The sequence below is a fragment of the Peromyscus maniculatus genome, chromosome 12 (genome assembly GCF_049852395.1).
Source record: "Peromyscus maniculatus bairdii isolate BWxNUB_F1_BW_parent chromosome 12, HU_Pman_BW_mat_3.1, whole genome shotgun sequence".
NCBI classification, from domain to species: domain Eukaryota; kingdom Metazoa; phylum Chordata; class Mammalia; order Rodentia; family Cricetidae; genus Peromyscus; species Peromyscus maniculatus.
This window is the reverse complement of record NC_134863.1, coordinates 27,358,113-27,384,210: the sequence shown is the minus strand read 5'-3', so window position 1 is coordinate 27,384,210 and position 26,098 is coordinate 27,358,113. Positions and strand designations below refer to the sequence as shown.

Sequence of the window (26,098 nt, the reverse complement as noted above, 5' to 3'; positions counted from 1 at the left end):
CCAGCCTGGTCTACAGAACAGGCACCAAAACTACATAGAGAAACCCTGGCTCAAAAACCAAAAAAATTAAATTAAATTAAATTAAATTAAATTAAATTAAAATAAAATAAAATAAATTAAAATAAAATAAAATAAAATAAAATAAAGGAAGACTGAGACAATATGTACATCCTCCTCTTTCTTATTCCACAATAGTGCCCAAAGTCTTAGCTAAAACAAGAAAAAGACTTAAAAGGGATAAATACAGGAAGGGAAGAAATCAAATTATACCTATTGTAGACATGATTCTGGTTTGATTTTGTTCTTTTGTGTTTTCATCTTTATTTTGTTGTTTTGAGACAGGGTCTTACTGTGTAGCTCTAACTGGCCTTCATTTATACCAACATTCTACTCTGAGGTAGTAGGAAAAATATTCCATTCAAAATAACCCCCCCAAAATTAAGTATCTAGGAATGGATTTAGCTAAAGAAGTGAAAAACCTCTACAATGAAAACTTTTAGACAATGAAAAAGAAAATTCCAGAAGATATGAGACAACAGAAACATATGCCATGTTCCTGGATTGGCAGAATATTATGAAAATAGCTATACTGCCGAAATTAATTTGTAGTATTAACACAGTATGCTGGAGGCTGTGGAAATATATAGCAGATAGTAATTGAGAGTTCAGGTGTCAACTCATCAGATAAATATCCCTCTGATGGAGGAATCTTGTTAAGCAAGGCTTACAGGACCACAGACTCTGAAAACTAGTTCCTTTGTCTGTAATTTTTCTCATGTGCTACTACATTTCTTCCCTAAAAACAGCTACAGGTCTTTTCCCCACTGCTTGTGTGTTTATCTGGTGAATATATTTCATCTACTGAGCACACATATAGCTGTGGATGGTCAGGAAGATAATTTTCTTCTTAAGCTGTATAATTTTGATGAATAGAAATAATACTAGGATATTTATCATTACTCAGACTGACATAGGAAAATGACAATATTCTCAGCTACAAAGTCAGCTTTTTTTCAAATCCAAAATAAACTAGTTGTCCCTGGAGACAAACTGCACAAGGGCAAGTTGCCAGGTGTCTGTTTGCTGAACCAAAGGCAGGCTGATAACATCAAGACATAAAATCCCTGAAGCAATTGACTTTCTGCACATACTCCTAATCTCAAGGTTCAGCCAACTGTTTATTATTTAACTCCTGAATTTCAATGTCACTGCCTGGAAACCCTAACCACTCAGAGCTAAATGCCTGCTTTACTCACCATGCCTGGTCAGTGCAACCTCCCTAGCCTGATAGAAACTGTGTGACTTATGTGTTGTTAGAATGGGTCACACCTGGTACTATGTAACTCATAATTGTCCAGAGTTTGGTTGTTGAAGAAGGTGTGTGTAGAAAGAGCTATGTAGAGAGAGCTCCTGTGTAAAGAGTTGTGAACAGCTGTGTGTAGAAGGCCTGTGTGTGCAGACAGAGTTGTGTAGAAGATGAGTAGCTATGTAGAAAAGAACTTGTGTAGCTATATAAAAAGAGATGTAGAAGAGAGATTAACTATGAAAAGAAAGATGTGTATGCAGAGCAGACGTGTGTGTAGAGGAGAGTAAGTGAGTGAAGAGTAATTGAGTAAAGAGTGAGTGATAAAATAGTGTGTGAAGAAATGTAGCAGAGTAGAGAGAGATGTAGAGCTATGAAAAAAGAGATTAACTGTGTGTAGAGATGTATGGCTGTGCAGGAGAGAGATGTATGTACACATGTAAAGAGAAGTATGTAGCTGTATGTAAAGAATGTAGCCTGGCGGCGGTGGTGCACGCCTTTAACCCCAGCACTCGGGAGGCAGAGCCAGGCAGATCTCTGTGAGTTCGAGGCCAGCCTGGTCTACAGAGCGAGATCCTAGACAGGCACCAAAACTACACAGAGAAACCCCGTCTTGAAAAAAACCTGTGTGGAGACAGATTTTCAGGGATAGATTTTTCAAGATAAAGTAAAAAAGAAATTATCATCTGAGAGTGTGTGTGGATGTATTGTAATAGAAAAGAATAGCCCTTACTACATTCATGGGTTTTGTTTTTGTTTTTTTTTTTTTTCCCCTTCATACCCTGGAGGCGGTCCTGGAACAGGCTCTCCCAAAGGCCACCGATTGTAATATCTAACAATTTTTCCATGTGATTGTTCACAGCTTTAGAAAAAAACAATATAAGAGTTCATATGGAACCAAAAACAGACCATAGGTAGCCAAAGCAATCCTAAGGAGCAAGAAAGAACCCTGCTGGAAGTATTACAGTATCAGATCTCAAATTACACCATACATCTACAGTAATAAAGACAGTCTGGTACAGAACGACCATGTGACACCTCTATTTCATCCTTAGGCATATACCCAGAGAACACCATACATACCCTAACATAGAGATATTTGCAGCCCCAAGTTTATCACTGTTTTATTCATTATAGCAAAAACCTAGTAGTCTATTAGATGAATGGATAATGAAAATTTTGTATATAAAAGAAATGGAATACTATCCATCTGTCAAGAAAAATAAAATTATAAAATTTGCAAGGTAACAGATGGGCTTAGAATATATGATATTAAGCAAGGTCACACAATTTCAGAAAGGAAAAAAAGTATTCTCTCCCATATGTGGGCTCTAGCCAATAATTTATGTATATATGTAAACAAATCTGCATGTGGGCATAGTATGACATGTTGAAAAAAAGAACAAGAAAGGTTAATATTCGGGGATGAGGAAGGACTGAAGGAAAGTAATGGACCAACTTTCAAATTTACCATCTGACACAAATAATTTTAGCTATCTACCCAGAAACAATTACAAAGCTCTGAGAGAATGATAAGTGAACAACGGGAGAGGAATACACACAGCTGCACAGAAGTATACAAACTGCAAATAATAAACATGTTGGAAGTGTGTATGAGGGATGGGGATGGGTAAGAATTCAATTAATTGTTAATACTGGCAACTCTAGATACTAGGGGGAAAAAGATCATCAAACTGCATAGAGATGTCAGAATATATTTTTCCCCCAAGACAGGGTCTCTCTGTAGCCAGGGCTGTCCTGGATCTCCCTCTATAGACCAGGCTGGCCTCAAACTCACAGAGACCCACTGCCTATGCCTCCCGAGTGCTGGGATTAAAGGCATAAGCCACATCACCGCCCAAAATATAATTTTTTAAATACAAAAGAAGTGATCTAGAAAATAAACATGTTAGGAATTAGAAAGAATACATGGAGAAGGGTATTCTAGAAAACCTTTATGGAGGGGAGGTCTAGGCACATAGAACTTCTTAAACAGAGGGAGAACACTGCACAAAAAGGCTGGAAATGGCGGGTGTGGGTAGACAGACTTCAGAAAGCACCCCAGGAACAAAAGCAGTGACTAGAAATAAAGAAAGTTTATACTCCCAAAATAAATAGGCTCCAATGAAGAATGAAACTTAAAACCTAAGTTAGGAATTCGTGGGGTTTTCTGTAAGACACTAAGAAAACTGTTTCTAAGAGGAAAACACTGTTCAAAGGTCACTGGAGGCAGTATTGAGACTTTAGAATTGATGCTGTGGAGGAGCTGTTCCTCATGAGGTTGCGGAGACTGTGGTGTGAGTGATACTCAACTCCCGGAAGGAGACTCTGTAAGTGGTGTATACAGCGTCCAGAAAATGAAGTAGCTTTCCTGAGTGTCAATGATACAGCTGTAAGGCACCCGTGTTCCTGTAAGTAACCCCACAAAACCCAATGTTTCTCTACGCCTGACTTGGAAAGAATCCTTTCCGTGGTCTATTTTTACATTATCTGTGGTATGTGTTTCCATGCATCTCCTGGCCAACCAGGGAAGAATAAATGGAGAGGAATAATGATTTAGAAAGAATAGGAAGGTAAATCAAGTAGACATGGCAGAAAAAAAAAAATCTCTTGTGTATAAGAAGACAGGGACGAAAATAAGGTATAATTTATACATGGTTCTAACAATAAGAAAAACCAGTAAGACTTGATGAACTATGCAACTGAGCCAAGAAGAGTCAGATACAGTCATATCTGGTTTCAAGCCTAAGAATAGAAGAGAACAGTTACTAATTGAAAGGAAAAACAAAAAACAAAAAACCAAAAATCACAAGTTGCTTTTTCTTTTTTTTTTTTTCGAGACAGGGTTTCTCTATGTAGCTTTGCGCCTTTCCTGGAACTCACTTCTTAAATTAACCCATTTCTATTAATCTGTAAGTTGCCACATGGCTTGTGGCTTACTGGTACTTTACATCTTACTTCTCGTGGCAGTGGTGGCGGCTGGCAGGGTCTCCTGACTCAGCCTTCCTTTTTCCAGAATTCTCCTCTCTGCTTATCCACCTATACTATACTTCCTGCCTGGCTACTGGCCAATCAGCATTTTATTTATCAATCAATCAGAGCAACACACTCACAGCATACAGAAAGACATCCCCAGCAAATGCTAATATACAATGCTAATATGAAAAGCACAAAGAATAAGAAATCATTACTAACAAGAGTATATAGATATGGGGGAAGTGGTGTCTAAGCAGGGATGGAGGATGAAGGAAAAAATGTATGTGTTAAAACCCAGAGCTAGGAGTGGTCCAACAAAATTCAATGAACAAACAGGCTAACAACAAAAAGCATAGGTGGAGCCAGGCAATGGTGGCGCACGCCTTTAATCCCAGCACTCGGGAGGCAGAAGCAGGAGGATCTCTGTGAGTTCGAGCCCAGGAAAGGCGCAGAGAAGCCCTGTCTCGAAAAAACCAAAAGATAAAAATAAAAAAAATAAAATAAAATAAAAATTAAAAAAAAAAAAAAATGGGTGGCACAGGGGAGACCGAAAGAACTTTTTGTTGTGGGGGCCAAGAATTGAACTCAGGATCTCACATATGCTAGGCATGCAATTTATCATTGAGCTATATCTCAGCCCTACAAAGTTGCCCCCCAACCAAGTAAATACATTAATATGGTTCAAAAATCCAAGACATGGACTGGTAAGATGAGTCAGTATGTAGGCATTTGCCTTGTAAACCTGGAAACCCGAGTTTGAGACTTATAACTCATTTTAATGAAAGGATAAAAACCAACTCCAAAGAAGTCCTCTGATTTCTACACAGGAGCTATAGCATGCACATGCACACACTGCACACACACACACACACAATTTTAAAAATTAGAATGTATAAAAATTGCATTGGTAAGAAACTCCTTTCCCTTCCATTCTGTTCCTATACTTGGATAACCAAGTTATCCTCACAGATCATCAATGATATTAATTTTGGATGGGTTGTTCCAGAGAAATTTTATAAAAATACAATCAAATATATATTCCCTTTTCTCTTGTCTAATATGTCTACACTAAGTAATGTGAGGGATAAATAGCAATGGAGGAACAAGCTACAGTGACTGGTGAGAGCTGAATCAAGCCACTACTTGCATTGCTGGCAGGGGCAACTATTAGAGCCAAATACTAAGACAGGAGCAGATAAAGAGGGAAAAATAAGTTCCCTTGTAGATAGAATAAACTGGAATTAAAAACACTGACACCGTGAGACACCTGAGAACACAAATCTAATTTTCTTCATTTTAGAGATTAAAAAAGTAGGGCTGGAGAGATGGCTCAGCCGTTAAAGGCTAGGCTCACAACCAAAAATATAAGAGATTAGAAAAGTAAAAACATCAAATGCCTTGCTGAAAGCTGAAGCTGATTGAGATAATAAAAACCTAACTCTCAATTCTTAAAGTCCATGCAAGTAAGGGTAATGAATCCAGGAATGACGCTGAAGACCTGCTCCTAGAGCATGCCCACAAATAAATGAGAACAGGAAAGGAGCTTCCTAAGGAGAAACAGTCAGAGACAAAAACCAAAGTATTCCATTGTTGTAGAAGCCTAGAAAGATAATTTTAAGACATCATCATTGATGCATTCGAGACATCTGAAAGAGGAAAAAAAGGAAAGTAGGCTAAAACGATTCACTGCAGAGGACATGCTTGTTACCAAAGCAGAATGGACACTGGGAACTATGACAAAGACTCTTCCTTACAAAAGACTCAGCATACACAAAAGGAGAAAGCTACCAGAAAGTACATTGTTAGGAAGCCCACTTGGTGTTCCTAAGATCCACTACAAATGAAAGCAGGGAGAAAACTGACTAGGGAAAAGTTATTTCATAAGGGAACCTACAACTGCTTCAAGTCACAAGACAACAAAGAGATCCTGAAGATACTAAGAACAGCAAACACCAGTAAACAGTGGCAGTCATCCTTCACAATATAGAATTCAAGGTAACAGAACTGTGTTCAAGAGACTCACTTTAGAGAAGAAACATTAGCATGTGTTCATACCTGTGTCTGAATATCATCCCCTGTGACAATGTTTCCCACAGCTCGCAGAGCAGGAGACACCACTTTATAATCATTATGCCTGCAACCATTAAAGAAAAAGATATTAGAGCCAACAGTTCTATCCAGAGTCTTGTCTTAGGGAATGAAATTCAAAATAAGGAAGATGTGATTCAATTGTAGAGCAGAAAGGTACTTTATGGGCTATTTAGGGACCTTACCATGGTGGCAAAATTGACCATTACCTAGAAAAGTGATCTTTCCCCTCATTTTTCAAGTAAATTCCTTCCTAGTAATCTTTCCCAGGAACACCAGCAATCAATTCCACGTTTTTCTCTTATTCTACAGCCCCTCTCCTCTTTAGTTGGTCTCCTGGAGCTGCTGAGATGATTGGGAAGCGCAGGGGACATTTATACACTGCTCATATTCTGAAACTGCTATTATCAACAGTTCAGCTAACTTCAAAACCAAAGTGAGATTCACATCTCAAATACTCTTCTGTTTCACTAACCTACAAGGCTGCCTTTATGGCCAAAAACACTTCCCACAAAGTCTGATATATATATATTTAATAAATAAGTACAGATTTCAGGGTAAATAAAGCAATACCCCTGTAACTTTCCTCTAAGACCCTATTCTCTTCCTTCATGCTTAAGATCTAACGATTAAAATGAAACATGTAGTAAACTTAGTAACTTAAGGACAAAAGTGATTATTTCCCAGATATTGAATTCTTAGACCCCAGTAGCACCACGCTGCCTTTAAACTGTACCACTACTACACTGCTGGTGTGTAACCAGTCTGTAATCAGCTATTATCCCAGTAATGTTACACTAAACCAATTTCACATCATGTTTGAGACACTGTCTCTACAACTGGTTTAATTAATTAATTTCATGCTGCTTATAACTATACCATTTGCCATCATATTGTGGCTATATTTTCTTCTAAGTATTAGTTAAAGATTTGATTAATATAGTCTCAAATTATTTATGCCACGAGTTAATCTTCCATGCTATCACCAAAAGCATTACAAAAATAGGATTCAGAGTCTGACACTAGTCTGTTTTTTTCTCTAATGAAAAAGTAAGAAATGGCCATTTACCACAGCAATATGCCTTTCGTTTCTAGTACTCGACCTTAGGCCTTTCCAGTGTGGAGTGGAACAACAGAAATAGAATTACATAGGCAGAGCTTTCCAAATAATCTGCTAGAAGACTCATAATGGCAGAGGAATAATAGAGTCTTCCATAAGTCTTAAAAAAAAAAAAAAAAAAAGCAAACCAAAAAATGGCATCAATATAAACAGGAGACAATGCATAACAAACCAATAAAATACATAACCAAAGTACTAGAAATATGGAAAACAGTAGAGTGTATAAGTTAGCACCAGCTGTTAGCTTGACACAGCCTAGGACCACCTAAGTAAGTCTCAACTGAGGGACTGCCAAAAGTCAGACTGGATTGTGGCCATGTCTGTGAGACTGTCTTAGCTGATGAGTGATGTGACAGGGCAGGGCCCGGCCCACTGTGAGTAACACCAACCCTAGTGATAAGCTGGCTGAGCCGGGGAACAGGACAGAGAAGAAGCCAGTAATCTGCATTCATCCAGTTTTTACTCTAGTTCCCGCCATGGATTTCTTCAGTGACAGACTGTGACCCGGAAGTCCAGTCAAGCAAACCCTTTCCTCCTCTAAATCGTTTTTTGGTGTGGTTTATCACAGATACACTTTCTTGAAGATCATCTTACATCAGAAGCTCCACAAGTCTCCTACATACTCCTGCATCAATGACTGCTTGAATTTTATCATTGGGTCCATCTGACAGGTAGGAGAGGGCCCAGCAGGCATCAGCCAGTACATCAGTGTCACTGACAAACAGCAACCAAGAAAGGACATTCAGACAGGGAGAAACCTAGAAAAGAAAAGATGATTAGACATTCAACAGAAACAAAGAGAAGTGAGTTTAAGACTCTCAGACACGAGTGAGTTACAGAATGGTTATACTTCAAACGTTTGAAGGACATTTCAGTCTCTGGCAATGTGCTTAGTACTTATTCAGTTAACTGAGCTGAGGTAGTCAGAACCCAAGGAAAATGATTTAAGGAAGAAAAATGTTATGCATTAATCCTTAAATTAGAATTCTTTCTTACAGTACACACTTAGAGAAAAGGAGGTAAAGGAATTTTCACAAATACTACAGCTGGGAAATTCTGTTGTAGAACTTTGTTATCGACAAAGACTGCTATGGTTCTAAGAGTGATTATTTATAAACTGGCAGTGAGAAATTACTCTAAATTAAAACAAAAATTACCAAAAGCATTGTCTCCACAAATACATTTTAACAAAAATTATCTTTCAGTAAACATTAATGTTGGTTACTATATTCTTTTCAGAGCATTTTTTTTTCTAACCATTTCCCACAAACATAGTGTTTACCTTAGCAAATTCAGGAGGTGGACTCTTCCCTCTACAGAGATTAGATAAAGCCCATACTGCATTCCGGGTCATGGTCAAGCGATTCTGCTTTGAAAATAACCTACAAGTATAATGAACCCACAGTAAATTATAAAAGATATTAATTCTCTATAAAGAAAATAATAGTACTGATAAGAGATGTCTTTAACTATTCTCTAGAATAAAGATTATTTTCCTAAATTATTCATTCTCTAAAGATAAACTTCATTAATTCTAATGCATAATTCTAATTCATAATTTCAGTAAGAGGCATCACCCTAATAATGTAACAAGAAAATACTTGGAATCAAAGAAACATTAGGAAACACAAAATGACTTCCCAAGATGCAATACTTCCCGTACATTAATTCCTCAGAAAAAGAAAGGGACTTACTGCAGAAGAGGGGGGAGGATATTGCAGTCTAAGACATAGTCTCTGCACATGGTACTGTCGCCAGCAATGTTGCCAAGAGCCCAGACTGCCTGTGAAGGAGTTGGTCATCAATAACACTGAACACTTTCATTCTCCCATAGTCCTTTCAAAGAGATGCCAGCATATCACAGTAACACTTTATAAAATCAACATTTTACATATGGACTATTACTGACTTTCTTAAAATCACTCATCAGGGAGTCAAACGAGTTATAGTATCAGAGTTAGAAACTGTGGTTATGCACAATAAACAAAAGAAAATGTTATTTCATTAAAGTAATGACTTTACTAGTAAAAGGGAACTTTTTTCCCAGTGCTGGGAACTGAATTAGGACCTCACATGGGCTGGACAATTGATCCCCCACTAAGCTATATCCCCAGTTTGAAGCCAATTATTTTTAAAGGATCCTATCCTCACTCATAAGTAATATTCTATACAATCCTTTATACAAACAGGGATTTAAATGGCTTAATTGGTGGATTAAAAATGTATTTAGGTTGCTTAAAATAAGAAACTATTTTAAGATGATAACATTTATTAAAGCTGTGAAAGTGGTGAATGCAATTTCACAACAATGGCTTCATAGGTGTATAGGTCTAAGAATGATAGTTTATTGTGTTTTAATTCTCTCTCAAAATAACAAATCACTTAGTAGTGATTTATCCTTACAAACTTAACAAGTCTGACAATAACAAAAGTTTGTTTTCTGTCTTTTCTGAAGAAATGACAAAGACTTTTAATAGTAGCAATAAAGACTCACATTAGAAAAGGCCCTTTCATAAGTAATATGTCCATGACTAAAAAAAAAAGAAAGACAGCTAAAAGCTGCAAGAATCCCATGGTTGGAGGGGAAATACTTACTAGAGGATTTTTCCTATTTAAACAAGCTATGAATCACTGTGAGTAAGTAATCAAACTCAAGCTGGGTATGACTATGTGAAATGTGTGTTCTCCTATCTGTTTCTGCTGAGATTTTTACCTGTTCCTGGACATCTTCAAACTCTGAGCTAAGCAACTCGATGAAGATAGGCACCGCTCCTGCCTGAATCACAATCCGGGTCTGAAGAGAATTTCCTGAAGCAATATTTGTCAGGACCCAGGCTGATTCAAACTACAAAGACAAAAGTAAATTTCATTATCTTACTAAAATTTAGAAAGTTGTTTAATTATAGCAATACGATGTTTTGTACATTAAAAGGAATCTGGGATCAGTATTACCATACTGTAAATACCATATTAATTTAAAAATAATTTCTAGAATCCCTCAGTCTATAAAGGAATATTTAAAGTGCCTAAAATTCTTGAACTAAGTATAGTTACCATGAAACCATAGGGAAAAAAAAGTGTGTTTTATGATTTTTTTGTTGTTGTTTGTTTTTTGAGACAGGGTTTCTCTGGATAGCTTTGGCTGTTCTGAAACTCATTCTGTAGACCAGGCTGGCCTCAAACTCATGAACATCCGCCTATCTCTCCCTCCCAAGTGCTATGATTAAAGGTGTATGCCATTACCACTCAAGAGATCTCTAAAAAATTTTAATGAAAGGAACAAAACGACAAAAAAAAAAAAAAAAAAAAACCTTCAGTAACACACCATTTAATCAATTAAAGGGTTAAAAAGGAGAAAGTACATTAATACATGTATTGTACAGATCATCTCTGGACAGAGTCACAGAAAACCATCAATACTTATTGATTACATGGACAGGACTAGATGACTGGGAAATGCTAAGAAAAACAACTCGAATGAACAGTCTATGTTCCTTTGGGTCTTGTATGTGGTATTGTTTTCATGATCCAATAAACAAATTATTTCTAGGGGATGGGCAAAGTGAAATAGAAAGGGGACATTAGCATAGATGCATTTTACACAATTATAACTGAAAAGGGCAAAAGATATTCTAAGTAAATTAAACAGGTAAAAAGACTTGAACAGGCATATAATCAAAAGCAATGTTGTCTGCTTCAGAGTGTATGAGCATCTAATAGATGAGAAGGTCTCAGGTCCAGAGATAAATTCCAAATGAATTGACCCCCTTGGAGACAAGAGTCTCACTCTCATCCTTACTGGCCTGGAGCTCTCTGTGTAGACCAGGTTGGACTTGAAATCAGAGATCTGCCTGCCTTTGCCTCCCGAGAGGAAAGATTAAAGACAACTGCCACCATGCCCAACCAAAGACAAGTTTCTTAATAGAGGTAAGAAAAAGGAAAAAAGGAAGGAAGAGGAGGAAGATGAAGAGGTGGTGGCAAAGGTAAACTGAGTAGAAGGTGATCTAATATTACAGTATTGTAAGCAGAAAATATGAAGAAAAAAGTATGGCCAACAAATTTAGAGATCCCTTTCTCTTTGGCTTAACATTAAAAAAAAAAAAAAAATCCAAGAATCAAAGTTTATATTCAGTCAAGACTCCTGAATTTTAGGTTAATTCCTTCCACCATTCTCTATCCTTTAAAGAATAATGTATGCAGTTGAAAAAGTGTCACATTTCTGTTTAATAGTATAACTTCGAATGAGAGATCAATTACATGTCATCAAAAATATACTTGTAGCTAATCATTTTCTAAGCTTTGATATCAATTAAAAGGCACCAGTCAGAGGGAAAATTATGTCATCAACCATTAACGGTAGCAGAACAATTCCATATGACTGACAGTAAATTCCTAGCAGAAGAAACAAGAAGGGTCAAAATGAGAGAAACGTATGCGTTCTTTGTTGTCCTTTTTGGCTTATTTTTAAGAGTAATGCAACCAGTAGAAGGGCCTTCATTTATGACTGGGTCCACAGGTTAAAAAAAAATGGCATCTCTGAAAGCAGAAACTTTGGCTAATGCTACACAACTAACATACAAGTAACTACATCAATAAAGACTTTGGAGGGGTTAAAAATTAAACCCAAAATATCACAGGAGAGGGGAGAGTACATCATACATTTATCTCTAGTTAAATTACTAATGAAAGAAATGTTTAAACTATTTTAAATTTCTCTGAAACACACACATTTCAATTGCTTTAGTTGTATTACCTAGAGAAAGAAATTTCAAACAGTATACAACGTTATTTAACTTTAGAGGAGGCTCTGCCTAAAATGTAGGTTATGTAACTCACTATTAATATTAACTGGTTAAATACAAGACAGATGATATAAGAAAGCAGTAGACTGCCCGGCTAGAAGGCAGGCTCAAAGTTTAAAAAACTGCCCATTACTACAAAGATCAAGTCAGAAGAAGTTGAAAACTCTGAGGAAAAGGAATCTGGAAAGAGCAAGTCATATCTGGATACTACATATCCCTGAGGAAAAGGGTTGCAGTCATATTTTGATGTAAAAATCACAGTAATACCCTGATAACATAAGGAACATATTAAAGAGTTATCAGTGGGAAAAAAATCAATCAGAATAGTAATGCTGCCAGGGTTCTTACTGCTGGCTGAGTTTAACAAGAAAGGTCTCTGAGAAATGAAAGAATCAAAAGAATGATAAATCAAACAGAAAAACAGAACTGTGATGATGAGGAAAATGAAAAAGTAAGCAACAGCTGAGCACAGATGACAAACATGAGATATGCTTTTGCAAATGTAATGTGCCACAGTTAGGCTTATATTCAGTACATAATCATAATAATCATCTTTAAATTCAGAGATTTCAGAATGGAAATTAAAAAGTAGTTTTGGTATTGATTACTTCAGTGTTTTTACCTGATGATGAGGTACAGCCGTGTGGGGGGTGAGAAAGACAGAACTCACTTCGGGAATATAAGCCAGTACCAAATGTGTTAGATGGGCAAGTACACTTTTTTAAAGCTTGGATGTCATTTCCTCATAGTCTATACTACATTTCACTAAGATTTACAGCTTTGTTTTTACTATTTCAGCCTTGGGTGCTAGATTAGAATGCAACCAGAGAGAGATTGTAAAGAGGAAAGCTTAAACTAATAGTGAACAAATACATAAAGATATGATAGAAACAACCAAAAGAAACAATATTAATAACTTAAGTAATCATATAACCCAAGAGGAGAATAACCTGAAAAGTGAAAGAGAGTATCTAAGAAATGTTATTACCAAAAATAACAAATTGTGGACAAAATAATCACAGCCTTAGCTTTCTCTATGTTGTCTTACACTAACGCACTCTTCGAAATCCAAGAACTGCATCACAGGAAATAACCTATTGTGTAGCTAGAACTACTTATACATTATTATTCCACTGATGTTTTGCACAGGAACTTGCTAAGTAAGGACTGATTGCTACAACTGCGGTCTGTGTTCTTCAGATTGGAGGTTTCCTCTCTGTCCTCTTTCTGAGTCTCTACCTTCTGGTGCTCAGTTCCTTTCATAAGGAAAATGAGAATCCAAAGCTGAAGCACTTCTGACCTCCTATCAAGTTTCCCACTCCAGGTTGAGGTACGCCTGGCTCCCTTTCTCCATTTGGATCAGGACTCTGTTGCTGGCCACTTTGCCGGTTCCACTCTGGTTCCTAGCAAATGCCAGGCTCACCTGGAGAGCAAGTGAAAAGAAAGGCTCACATCAGAAAAATAAACCCAGATTATCAAACTCTGCAGAGGAGAGCACCTGAGGTATCTGAGCAACCCTCCAGGAAAGGTAGAGAGATCAGTGAAGACAGGGAGGGTAAGAGGATGAAGGCTTACTGCAGTTTATCATACTAAGCTTCCAGAGGGGACAAGAAAGGGGGAAAACTAAGCCAATTTCATTCAAATTCATAACTTTTAGACAAGTGCCATCTAGTATTTAGAAGCAGGAAGCAATTTATTGTTTCTAGATAAAACTTCTAAAAGGTTTGACAACACAGCATCTTAGCACTGCATTAGATAGTATAAAGATGCTGGACCTGACCTTGAACAAGTGAGCCCACAGAACATACCAAAGGGGTGACACTAAGCTTGGCAACACTCTAAAGCCAAGGCACTGCTTAATTCCAGAACCCTAGATTCTACCCATATTCACCTCCAAGTGAACGGCAAGGGAGGATCTGGATAGTGATGTCCCAGTGGAGGCCTTTTGGGCTCTCTTATTTGAGATAATCCACTGATTTGAGAAGAAAAAATGGTAGTGAAGTTCACTAAAACTCAGTTCTTTAGCTATGGGATGAAAAAACTTGGCCATGGGATTTATTAGAGAACTGAGCCATCCAATTTCATTTGGGCCATAGAATATCAGTCTCTTTCTGAAAGAGAAATGGCAAAAACCTTATTGCAAAGATGTGCTACTCACTATCTTACATTTAGCGCTGCCCACAACCCACAAAGCAAGGAATGCCCTCCAAGCTTTCCAAAACACATCTAATTATTTGAAGGCATGGCAGAGCAATTGTGTCTCCTGACTCCTCCCTGCTTTGGTGGTGACCGATGTTACCCAATACTCAAGCCGGAAAGAGAATGCCATGCTGTGCTTAACATGCAGAAGGAAGGCTGGAGACAACGACCCTCATCACTAGATTGGTTACTTCTCAGTGTTAGATAACTAAGGTAAAAATTCATGAAGCAGTCACTTCAGAGGCATCATTTTTCAGTATTTCATCCTAATTACTAGTATGGACAAGGGTGGAATCTAAAAATGTAGATAAAAGCAAAGCAGAGATTTTGAAGGCTTGACCTAAGTAAGCTCTAATATATAAGAATCACAAAATGATGTAGAATTTCTGTGTCAGCCAGAAAAGGGCACTGTATATGAACATACTATACTCCTTATAGAGAAGAGGACAGGAGAATGTAGAGACAAGGAGATTCGTTTCTCAAGATTTTTCATTTAAAGTCTGGAAGATTCTGCTTTATTTCTTTAGTGCATAAGAAAGTAGAGACCTCTGTAAGCATCTAATAAGAACTGCCCTCCTGAGAGTATAAATGGTACCACTCAACTACACATTACCAGAGACTGGAGAGCAACATTTTCATAATCTGTAATTAACAAAATGGCCATCTTCCCTAACGCCCTTTTCCCACAAACCATTTCAAATGATAAACTGCAGTAAGTCTCCTCTTTTGATCCCTATGGTCCTCTTGGTAGGTTGCTTAGTGGCTCAGGCTCTGTTCTCTGCAGTGTTGGTCATCTGGATTTCTTTTTTTTTTTTTTTTTCTGCAAAAAATCTCTCTTCCCTTGCTCTCAAGGTAAACATGATTTTTCAACTGTCTGGTGATTCTGGACTTAGATGGAGACCAGAATTATAATAATCCAGGAGGCAGCAAGCAAACCAGAATCTTAATTCAAATAACACAGGGATTGGCAAAGGTCAAACTGGAGAAGAAAACTGATGGGACAAAGAAGTACTCTACCTTTGCTGGATTTCTTCCTTCTCCTCTGGAAGAAATTCATCACCACAAGAAAGATGTAAAATAAAGAGAAAGATGGAGCAGGAGGAGAGAAGTATCAAGACAAAGCATTAAGACTCATAAGTCACCTGCCATGACCTAGCCAATAAGGAACCTGGGACAAGGACCGTCATTTATTAAATATCTCAAACAAGAGTGACAAAGGAGGTGGGAATTACCCTATCATTGGCAAATATTTCTCCCATCTTCAGATCTACTTGCAATTTGACCAAATTTTATAGCTGCAAGCTACTTCTAAAAGGCCTGTGCCCTTCAGATTACATACAATACTTTGGTGAGAATTTATGGGTTATACGTATTTGTCAATAACTCAGGTATTAAAGGAATCTGCTACTCAACAACCAAATTAGTAGCAAAAGCTTAACTTTACCCAGGAAAAAAAGTAATATTTTTAGAATTCCAGATACTCAAAGGCTATGAGTTTGACAGCTGGCTCCTTTTACTGTAAAGTTACTCAAAGCTAGGGGACTGGAGAGATGGTTCAGTGGTTAAGAGCCCTGGCTGCTCTTCCAGAGGACAGGGGTTCAATTCCCAGCACCCACATGGCAGCTCGCAACTGTCTGTAACTCCAGTTCCAGAGTACTCAACACTCATGGCAAAACACCAATACACATAAAATAAAAACAAATAAATTAGAAATTAAGACTAGAAAAATTATTTTACAAAAATATTCAATCCTAAGGTGCTAAACTGTATAGTCCATTAGTAGAAAATCAAATTTAAAGCCAGAAGATCTGGTGGCAAAGTTTCCTTGTGGGCTCTTTCAGTGTAGCAGAGGGCTACTAAGACCAGGTCTGATTACTGAGTTTCTAGGCCAATCCATGTTATACATACCCCATCCTGAGAAGGCCAACAAGTAGTCTAACAACACTCCCCCCCCCCCCGCCCCAGCGCGCCCCCAAAGAAACGTCACATAGCTTGAAATAGGCTCCTGGTTATGACAACTCCTAGAGCTAAAAATTCAAATAAGACAAACTCGAGCAAGTATTGATCAGGACCTACATGTTAACAAACTTATATAAGCAGTTTACAAGGCAGTTATCACTAATACCATTATAAACATCAAGCCTTCATATAGATTAAGTAACTCATGGACAACAAGTTTTCAAGAACAAAGTGCTAAGGCAAGAAATGAAAATATCCGCACCTGCAGCGTACAATTTTCTTTTCGTTTGAGGAACTCGACAAACCTGGCCACTACTCCTGGTGTGTTGATGACTTCATCAATAGGAGGATTAGGTTCTGTTTCCCCATAAAATAAAATAAAAGATTTCAATACAATGACTTCATAGATCAAAATTAGTCACAATACCCCTTTCTTATCATTCATTGGCCAGCTTTCATGTTAGAAATCTATCCCCCCAAAAAAAGGTTAAAATTGAATTTGGTCACTTTCAAAGTAGTGTGGCTTGAAAGGTATCACAAAATTATAAGCTTAAATACTGAAAATGAAGCAAGGGCAGAATTCTTTGTTTTTGCAGCATAATCAAAATCTTTTGTGTGTGTGCATCTTCAGCGCTGGACTGTAAGCTAAGAAAATTATTCTTTCTTTTTTTTTAAAAAGATTTTATTTTTTACTATGTATATAGCATATATGTCTGCAGGCCAGAAGAGGGCACCAGATCTCATTACAGATGGTTGTGAGCCACCATGTGGTTGTTGGGAATTGAACTCAGGACCTCTGGAAGAACAGCCAGTGCTCTTAACCTCTGAGCCATCTCTGTAGCCCAGCAAATTATTCTTATCACTGAGCTATACTACCAAGAATTCTCTGCTACAGTGGTTCTCAACCTTCCTAATGCTGCGATCCTTTAATGAAGTTCCTTATGTTGTGGTGACCCTCAACCACAAAATTATTCCATTGCTATTTTATAACTGTGGTTTGTTATTGTTATGAATCATAATGTAAATATCTGATATGCGATCCTTCAACACCCTCCAAGGGGTCACGACCTACAGGTTGAGAACCTCTATTCTACTATTTTAGGAAACCCAGAAAGCAGGGAAATCCAAAACTAACTACTACTAATATTTTGATATACTTTCCTCTAATCTTTTTTCAGTACAAAAGGCTTCAATTTGTGTGTGTGTGGTTTTTTTTTTTTTTTTTTAATACCTGCCTAGAGAACCTGAATGACAGGATTCTCAAGGCACTTACAGGACTTCACTTTCTTGTTAGGCACACTAACAAAAAAGTGCCAGCAAGAATTGATTAACAGTTATTTGCCAAATTAATCTCACTTTGATTTATCAGAATGAGTATTATCATTTAATAAGCACTTACTGGGTAAATAGATAGGAAATATCAGATAATCAGGCCAATAATTCCAGGAGAGATTTTTTCCTTTTATGTGTATGTAGCAATGCCAGAATAATACAGTTATAACACTTAGGGAGATCCTTGGCAAAGTCAACAGCTTTACTATAAAAGGTAAACCAAGCATGGTGGTTCACACCAATAATCCCAGCACTCCAGAGGCAGAGGCAGATCTGGAGTTCAGGTTATCCTCCTGGCAAGTCACAGACAGCCTGTGTGCTATATTAAGGCCCTATGGTTTTGTTTTGACTAAAGAGTTAATTAATTTAATGTTGATTTGGAGGGAAGGAGTTCTAGTAACATGTCCTTTGCCTGGCTTAAGAGTCTTATCACTCACTCAAACTAACAAACTTGGTAACAATAAAGATAAACTAGTTAATATTCTAAATATTATAGAAACATTGTATAAAAATGAGTAATACACCAAAAATGACAATAAATTAGGAGAAAAAAACAAAACAAACCTTTAGTTGTTTTGTTTGTCAGCACAGGGGATAAACCCCAGACTCTGTGCATCACAGGCAAGCAGTCTAAATTAAATTACATTTCTAAGCCACCACAGTTGATTGTTTTTGTTTCTATTTTAAAATGTGGTGTCACTATGTTGCCCAGGTTAGCCTTAAATTCTGAGATTCCTGCCTCCACCTCCTGGACTGGCAGGCAATTAAGCATCCAACTTAACAACTATTTATTTTCAGTACTTATTTTAAATTTACTTATTTGTTTGTCCGTGTGTGGCCCTATGTAGCATAGCACATGTGTGAAGATCAGATAATAACCTGTTGGAGTTGGTTCACATCAAGTGCATTCCAGAGATCAAACTCAGGTCATCAGTCTTGAGGCCCAGTGCCTTTATTATCTGAGCCACCTTGATGGCCTAGTCACTATATTTGTTAAAAGGCTTTTTTTTTTTTAAATCACATGAGCTCACTGTCCCGAGCTCATTAGGTTCTGTCAAGCTGACATAGTTATCTGGTCAAAGAATCTCAATTGAAACGTTGGCTATATCAGATTGGCTTGTGGGAGATTATCTTGACTATTAACTGATGGAGGAGGGCTGAGCCCACATTATATGTAGCACCATTCTCCAGAAAGGTGGTCCTCAACAGTGTAAGAATGCAAGTAAACATAACAAGCCTACCTGCTAGCCAGCAAGCAGGACCGCCCATAGCACGTGCCATACTTTTTTACCATCAAGTGTTTTCTTTGGCATGGAATACTCTATGATGGACTGTAGGCTATGGTGACTTATTCCCTAAGTCTCACGCATTAACACTTGGTCCCCAGCTGATAACATTCCTGCCATGTGCTCTCAGCTTCCTCTCTATGGTCTGAGCTGTGAGCTCTCAGCTGCTGCTCTCTCTAGTCTCCTGCAGCATGCAACCGCCCCTCCACCATCACAGACTCAAACCATCTGGAACTGTAAGCCCCAAGTTTATCATAGCAATAAAAAAGTAACTAAGTCAAATAACCCTCTTTTCCTCAGTTGCTTTTGGGTAAGGAGTTTTATCAAAGCAACAACAAAAACCTAGAACATTCAAAACTACAGTTCATTAAGTAATGAGTTTTCTTTGCTGAAAATTCAGATAGATAACTGCCATGACCAACACTGTTCTCTTAAACTGACATTGAAATGAGTAGTTGAAGTCTCTCATCATCAACCACTGCAATAAACACATCTATGGTACTATGTTCTAGTTATCACATTTTAAAGAAGGAAGCTGGCAAACTAGAATACATGGAAAAGCAATAGTTATGAATGCCTTTTGTAGGAAAATCATGCTAAAAAGGACAGCCCACAGAATTTTACCACCTTATGTGTATGTTATGGTGGTAGATACTTTAATGTAGATATCACCTCAAGATATAAAAATTTTTAAAAAACTTATGATTTTAAACAACCATAATTTATCACTGTATGGTTTACTATTTGCTACCAATCTTTTAATATGGCTTAGAATTTTTTTACCTGCCCAGAATAACAAGTACTATATGCCAATGTATACTAATTGCACAAAAAGAGGAATTATCCTATTCTGCAATAAATCTATACTTAACTTTCAGTGGTAAACTGATAATATTAAAATTAGTAACTACTGTTCAAGTAATTTTTAATAAAGAGCAGAGCTTCTCAATTTCAGTCAGCATAAGCTCTTGATTATTACTTATTACAAGGTCTTTTACATGATAGCCCCCAAATGAAATGTTCTAGTAAGATCCCATAAATAAGTAAGGAAAATGAAATGCAAGGACTCAAAATTGTACACACCTATATGCCTCTTTATTTTTCTACTCACATAACACACTACTCCAAAACAAATTACCTGGAAATGTAGAAATGGGATTATGGACAAGGAATAATTTACACAGAGATGAAAAGGAAAGTCAATGTATCCAAGACTTACCTTTTGAGAGTAGTTTCCTGAATTTCTGTGTTGCAGAAAGCTGCTGCTCTGGGCTATTTGAAAATATCATCTCAATCATATCAGAGGTAATGACCCCACCCTAGATCAAAGATAAGCAAATATAACACAATATTAACCTTAGTTCAGTGGAAAGAAATCTTAAAAAAACATAAAATACTATCAAATTAATCACACATTTCCAAAAGCTATACAAATACATAAATCTTTACATGCAAAACTATTTAAGATCATACTAATGTGATGAGGTCAGACTTTATTATTAAGAAGCTCATGATAGTCCGGCGGTGGTGTCTCAGACCTCTAATCCCAGCACTCCAGAGGAAGAGGCAGACGGATCTCTGAGTTCGAGGCCATCCTGCTCTACAGAGTGAGTTCCAGGACAGCTAGGGCTATACAGAGAAACTGCCTCAGAAACTAAAAACATAAAAAATACAAGAAACTCATGGTCGTGAGAAAGCTATCCAAGCAGTAAATGCTGAAAGAGGCGTGTTATCATTCTTCACCTAGCTTCTCACATTACTGTTACAAACTCAGTATTAGAAACTAAAGGCTGGGCTACAGAGACGGCTCAGCAGTTAAGAGCACTGGTTGTTCTTCCTGAGGACCCAGATTCAAGTCCCAGCAACCACATAGCAGCTCACAACCACCTGTACCTCCAGCCCTGGGGGATCACAAGCCCTCTTCTGGCCTCCAAAGACACCAGGAACCCAAGTGGTATACAGGCATACATGCAGCTAAAACACCCACATGCATAAAATACAAAAATTTTAAGATCTTTTTCATGACCTCTGAATCTAAAGCAATTTTTCTATATCTCTTTTGCACCGGTCATTTCTATTCTATTCTTTTTTATTTTTGAGAACAGGTATTGTGGTGACACAGTATTTGTGCTCTAACAAATAATGCTTGCCTGAAAATCAGAAGGAGCTAGCCATTAGTTAACTATAGAGGTCTGAAGGTCTGTACAGACAGAGAGGAAGTGATAAGGTGGGGTGGAGAGAGGAGCCCAGCCTCTTTTTGGCTGAGGATTTCGTAGAGGTAAGAACTAGTGGTTGGCTGCTCTGCCTCTCTGATCTTTCAGCATTTACCCCTATATCTAACTCTGGGTTTTTATTGTTAAGACCGATTAGGATTTGTGCAACAAGGTATCATGCATCTCATGCTGGACTCAAATTCCCTATGTAGCCAAGGACAACACTGAACTTCTGATCTTGCCCCCAATTTCTGAGTGCTGAACTTATAGGAACAGCCACTAGATCTGACTTATGTGTTACTGGATATTGAACTCACAGCTTTATATATACTAGACAAGCACTCTATTGAGACATCCCACAGCCCCAGCATACCACATACCAAACTCGTATCACTACTAGATAATTTCCTGGTTATTTGTTAACACCTGAACTTCCCAGTTTATTATAATCTCCTTGAAAGCAAATAACCTTGCCTTTTGTGTTTATTTTTTCAACAGATATACAGATATAAAATTGTATATATTAACAGGTTAGCATTAAGTAATTCAATAAACATCAATCACTACTGATATCAGTCACATAAGACATGAGATATTCAACTAATACTTAGTAAAGGGAGTTGGTATCCAGATTCTAACCACTGCTAAATTAAAAAATTGACTCCTTAAATCCCTATTATTTGTCTTAAAATTTTGTTTCCTACATGTTACTGTTTTATTAGGACTTTGTTTCTTACTACCATCTATGTTTAATATCAGCAGTCAGCTTTCTCCAGATCATTCATTACAATGAAACAAAGTTCTTATTTTAAGAAAGGTTATAGTTGTCAGGCAGTGGTGGCACACACCTTTAATCCCAGCCCTCAGGAGGCAGACACAGGCAGATCTCTGAGTTTGAGGCCAGTCTGGTCTACAGAGAGTTCCAAGACAGCCAGGGCTGTTACACAGATAAACCCTGTCTCAGGGAGGGGAGGGGAGGGGAGGGGAGGGAGGGAGGGAGGGAGGGAGGGAGGGAGGGAGGGAGGGAGGGAGGGAGGGAGGGAGGGAGGGAGGGAGGGAGGGAGGGAGGGAGGGAGGGAGGGAGGGAGGGAGGGAGGAAGGAAGGAAGGAAGGAAGGAAGGAAGGAAGGAAGGAAGGAAGGAAGGAAGGAAGGAAGGAAGGAAGGAAGGAAGGAAGGAAGGAAGGAAGGAAGGAAGGGGAGACAGACAGACAGGTAGATTACAGTCAGTAAGATGAATTATAAAGAAATGTGCACTGAGTTTTAGGAAATACTATGTGGTTGACACTAAACCTCTAACACTTGAAAATCATTATTAGAGAGCCATTTGTGGTGGCACAGGTCTGAAAGGCCAGCAAAGAAAGGCTGAAACAAGGGAGTGGAGAATTTAACACCAGCTATCACATAGTGAGATCCTGTCCCAATTCCCAGAGAGAATCATGAAGCATTCTGCTGAAGATCAGAAAAGCCACTGTTTTCAACATAGCAAGACTGATTCCTGAGTAAACAAGTGTTTAAGGGACTGCTATAAATGTCTTCGAATGTGCAAAACCAGCTGTATATCTGTGTGCATGATAGTATTATAAATATGGCAAACAACTATCTTTTTCTCCCACCCTACCCCCCTTTTTTAAATTTTATTTTTAGAGACAGGGTTTTTCTGTATAGCCCTGGCTGTCCTGGAACTCACTCTGTAGACTGGCCTCGAACTCACAGAGATCCACCTCCCTCTGCTGGGATTAAAGGTGTGTGCCACCAACGCGGGACTTTTTTTCCCCTTTTATATCCTCTCTTATAGCTGTACAGATTTATATCATGTTATTTAAACTACAGGACATCAAGAAGAGGAGTGAACATTACCCTAACTTTTGTATCCTCTTCTAGGGAGAAGGTTGGTTATATAGAAAAGCTATATTGTTTTAGATGAAGGACCAACTTTGTTATCTTTATTTGAAGCTCAATATTGTTAAAAAAAAAAAAAAAAAAAAGTGTATGTATGCCTAACAAATAAGGAGTAGATTCTGATAGTTTATTTCATGTGTCAACCAGGTTACCTAGACAAATACAAGTCTAAATGTTACTCTGAAAGTATTTTAGATGTGATTAACATTTAAATCAGGACAATTGAATAGAGCAGATTCTAAGAGTGGTCTTTATACTGTGGAGTGACCTTAATTAGCTAAAGGCTTTTAGACCGAGGTTTCCCAAAAGAGAAGGAATTCAGACTCAGATTTCAACAGTGATGCTTCCTGAGTTTCCAGCCTGCTGACCTGCCCTCCAGACTACTTGGCTGTCAGCTCCTATCACAAAAGCCACTACCTCGGATCTCTTGCTCCCCCTGCTCCCTTCCCCACCTCCCCACCTCCCTCTTTCTTTGCCCCTCTCCCTGGTTCTTTCTCTTAGAAACCCTGACTAATACATCTAGAACACTACATTCATAGGGAATAAAGAGGTGACTCAGCAGTTAAGAGTACATACTGCTCTTGCAGAAAGAAGACTCCAGTTCTATTCCTAGAACTCATATTGGGCCACTCACAAGTACCTGTAACTCCCACTCCGGTGGATCTGATCTCATTTCCAACCCCCTCAGGCACCCCCACACAAGTATCTATCCAAACACAGACACATATTTAAAAATAACTACTTCTTTTAAAAAAAATTACTGTCTGGGCCGGGCAGTGGTGGCACACGCCTTTGATCCCAGCACTTGGGAGACAGAGCCAGGTGGATCTCTGTGAGTTCAAAGCCAGCCTGGTCTACAGAGCAAGATCCAGGACAGGCACCAAAACTACACAGAGAAACCCTGTCTTGAAAAACCAAAAAATAAAAACAAAAATATATATGTAATATATATACTATATATAATATATACTAATTGCTTTCAATGAGACATTTTCATAAATGCATAATATATTTTGTATGATGTATTTAAAATTATTTATACTGGAAATCTCAGCAGATCTGAGGCATTTCAGTATAATTTCTTTTATGTAACCCCCAAAAAAGTTACAATAAAATTACCTAATACTTCTGGTATCTAATTTTCCAAGTCATCTACACATGTTGGTTTGACTATCACAACTTTGGGAAGGGTACACATGCCACAGGTGCCTGTGGAGGTCACAGGACACGAGGGAGTCAGTTGTCACCCTCCACCATGTAGGTCACAGAGACTGAATCCAGGCTTGGTGGAAAGCAGCTCTCCCCACTGAGCCATCTCCCTGCTCCCACCTTCATTTTCAGTTGACACACTGTATACATTAAGTACAACACGTGTATTTTTGTCAAGGGCTGTGGGAGTATACAGCAGGTAACAACTAGTGTTCAACAGGTCAACCTACCAGCAGATGAATAATTCTCTGTAGAGGAGCCCCACTTGGCAAAGTCCGTGGGGTCACTGGCTGTGGAAACCGGTTGTTTCCTGTCTGTAACTTTCTCATGTGCCACCACTATACCTCCCTAAAAAGAGTAGCGGTGGGGTTCTTTCCACAGCCTACTGATAGTGTGTCTTACATCTTTAGGCACACATCACTATGGGTGGTCAGATGGTCAGGAAGATGATTTCTGCTTAAGCTGTATAATTCTGATGAACAGAAATAATACCAGAATATTTTTCTTTACCGACACAGTCTCAGTCTCAAAGATAGCTAATTTTAGATTTCAGAATAAATTCAATACAGACTAAGCTGCCCCTTCAGAAAATACACAAAGACTAGTTCCAAGTGTTTATTGCTAAATCAAGATCAGGCTGTTTACATTAAGATGTAAACCCCCTACCATAATTGACTGCACATACCCCTACCACTCAAGGTTCTGCTAACTAACTGTTATTGTTTAGTCCTGAATTTCAATGTCATTTTCTATCTGGGAACTCTCATCAACTTAGAGCTACATGCTTAGTCAATCTTATTCACTTGCCACTCACTGTGTGTGACCTTCTTAGCCTGAGAAAAACTGTGTAATTTATCATGTGTTAGGAGAATGGGTCAGACTCTGAAAATGTAACATATAACCGTCCAGAGTTTTGGCTGAGAGAGAGAAGGAGAATGAGAGAGTATGAGTGTGGGTATGTGAAGGGGACCTATAAAAAGCTATAGAGAGAACTGCTGTGATAAAAAGCTGTGTAAGGGTAAGAGTGTGTGCGAGTATGTGCTGAGGAAGGGATGTGAAAGAAGTGTGTAAAGAGCAGTGGAGGAGTGAGGGAGGTGTGGGAGAGTGCATGTATAAGCTGAGTGAGGATGTAGCTATAAGGGCAGAGATATAAGTATGAAGTGTGAGAAATAAAAGAAGCACAAGAGGTTAGAAAGAGAGTGAGTGAGTAAAGTGAAGAAATTATATAATAATATGTGAAGGAATGTAACAGAGTAGAGGGAAGAAATGTGGATAGAAGAGCAATATGCAATATGGAGCTATATACAAAGAGATCTAACTGTGCAAAAGAGGCATATGGCTATACAGAGAACTTAAGGAGAATGTAGCAGTATGGAATGTAACTTGGCTGTATGCAGAATGTAACAATGTGGAATGTATCTTGTGGAGACAGATTTTCAGAGAGGGTTTTTTTGTTTTTTTTTTTTTTTGCGTCGAGGATCGAACCCAGGGCCTTGTGTTTGCTAGGCAATCGCTCTACCACTGAGATAAATCCCCAACCCCAGAGACGATTTTTTTTTAAGATGAAGTAAAAGAGTAAGTTACCATCAGAAAGCGTGTTTCCTTATTTTTCCCCTCAGATAGTAAAAAGTCTAGCCCTCAGATAAGAATTTTTCCTAAGCCCTTGCTGCCTTTGTGGATCCCCCCCCACCATACCCTGGTGGTAGCTGGA

General features: G+C 38.1%; 1 protein-coding gene across 2 annotated transcripts in view; it reads right to left on the bottom strand.

Annotated features, from left to right (window-relative positions):
* The window catches only part of Kpna1 (karyopherin subunit alpha 1), a 75,727-nt gene that overhangs the window by 11,843 nt on the left and 37,786 nt on the right, over positions 1–26,098 (bottom strand). The window contains exons 4-10 of one of the 2 annotated variants that reach the window (XM_042259262.2): positions 20,285–20,384; positions 16,710–16,804; positions 10,201–10,332; positions 9,182–9,270; positions 8,770–8,869; positions 8,082–8,245; positions 6,335–6,413 (exon numbers count right to left, since the gene is read on the bottom strand). In XM_042259262.2, the coding sequence (XP_042115196.1) occupies positions 6,335–6,413; positions 8,082–8,245; positions 8,770–8,869; positions 9,182–9,270; positions 10,201–10,332; positions 16,710–16,804; positions 20,285–20,384 (759 nt within the window). Of the gene's footprint in view, positions 1–6,334; positions 6,414–8,081; positions 8,246–8,769; positions 8,870–9,181; positions 9,271–10,200; positions 10,333–13,589; positions 13,713–16,709; positions 16,805–20,284; positions 20,385–26,098 lie in introns of those variants that run through there. The other variant, XM_076548811.1, reaches the window with a different exon arrangement.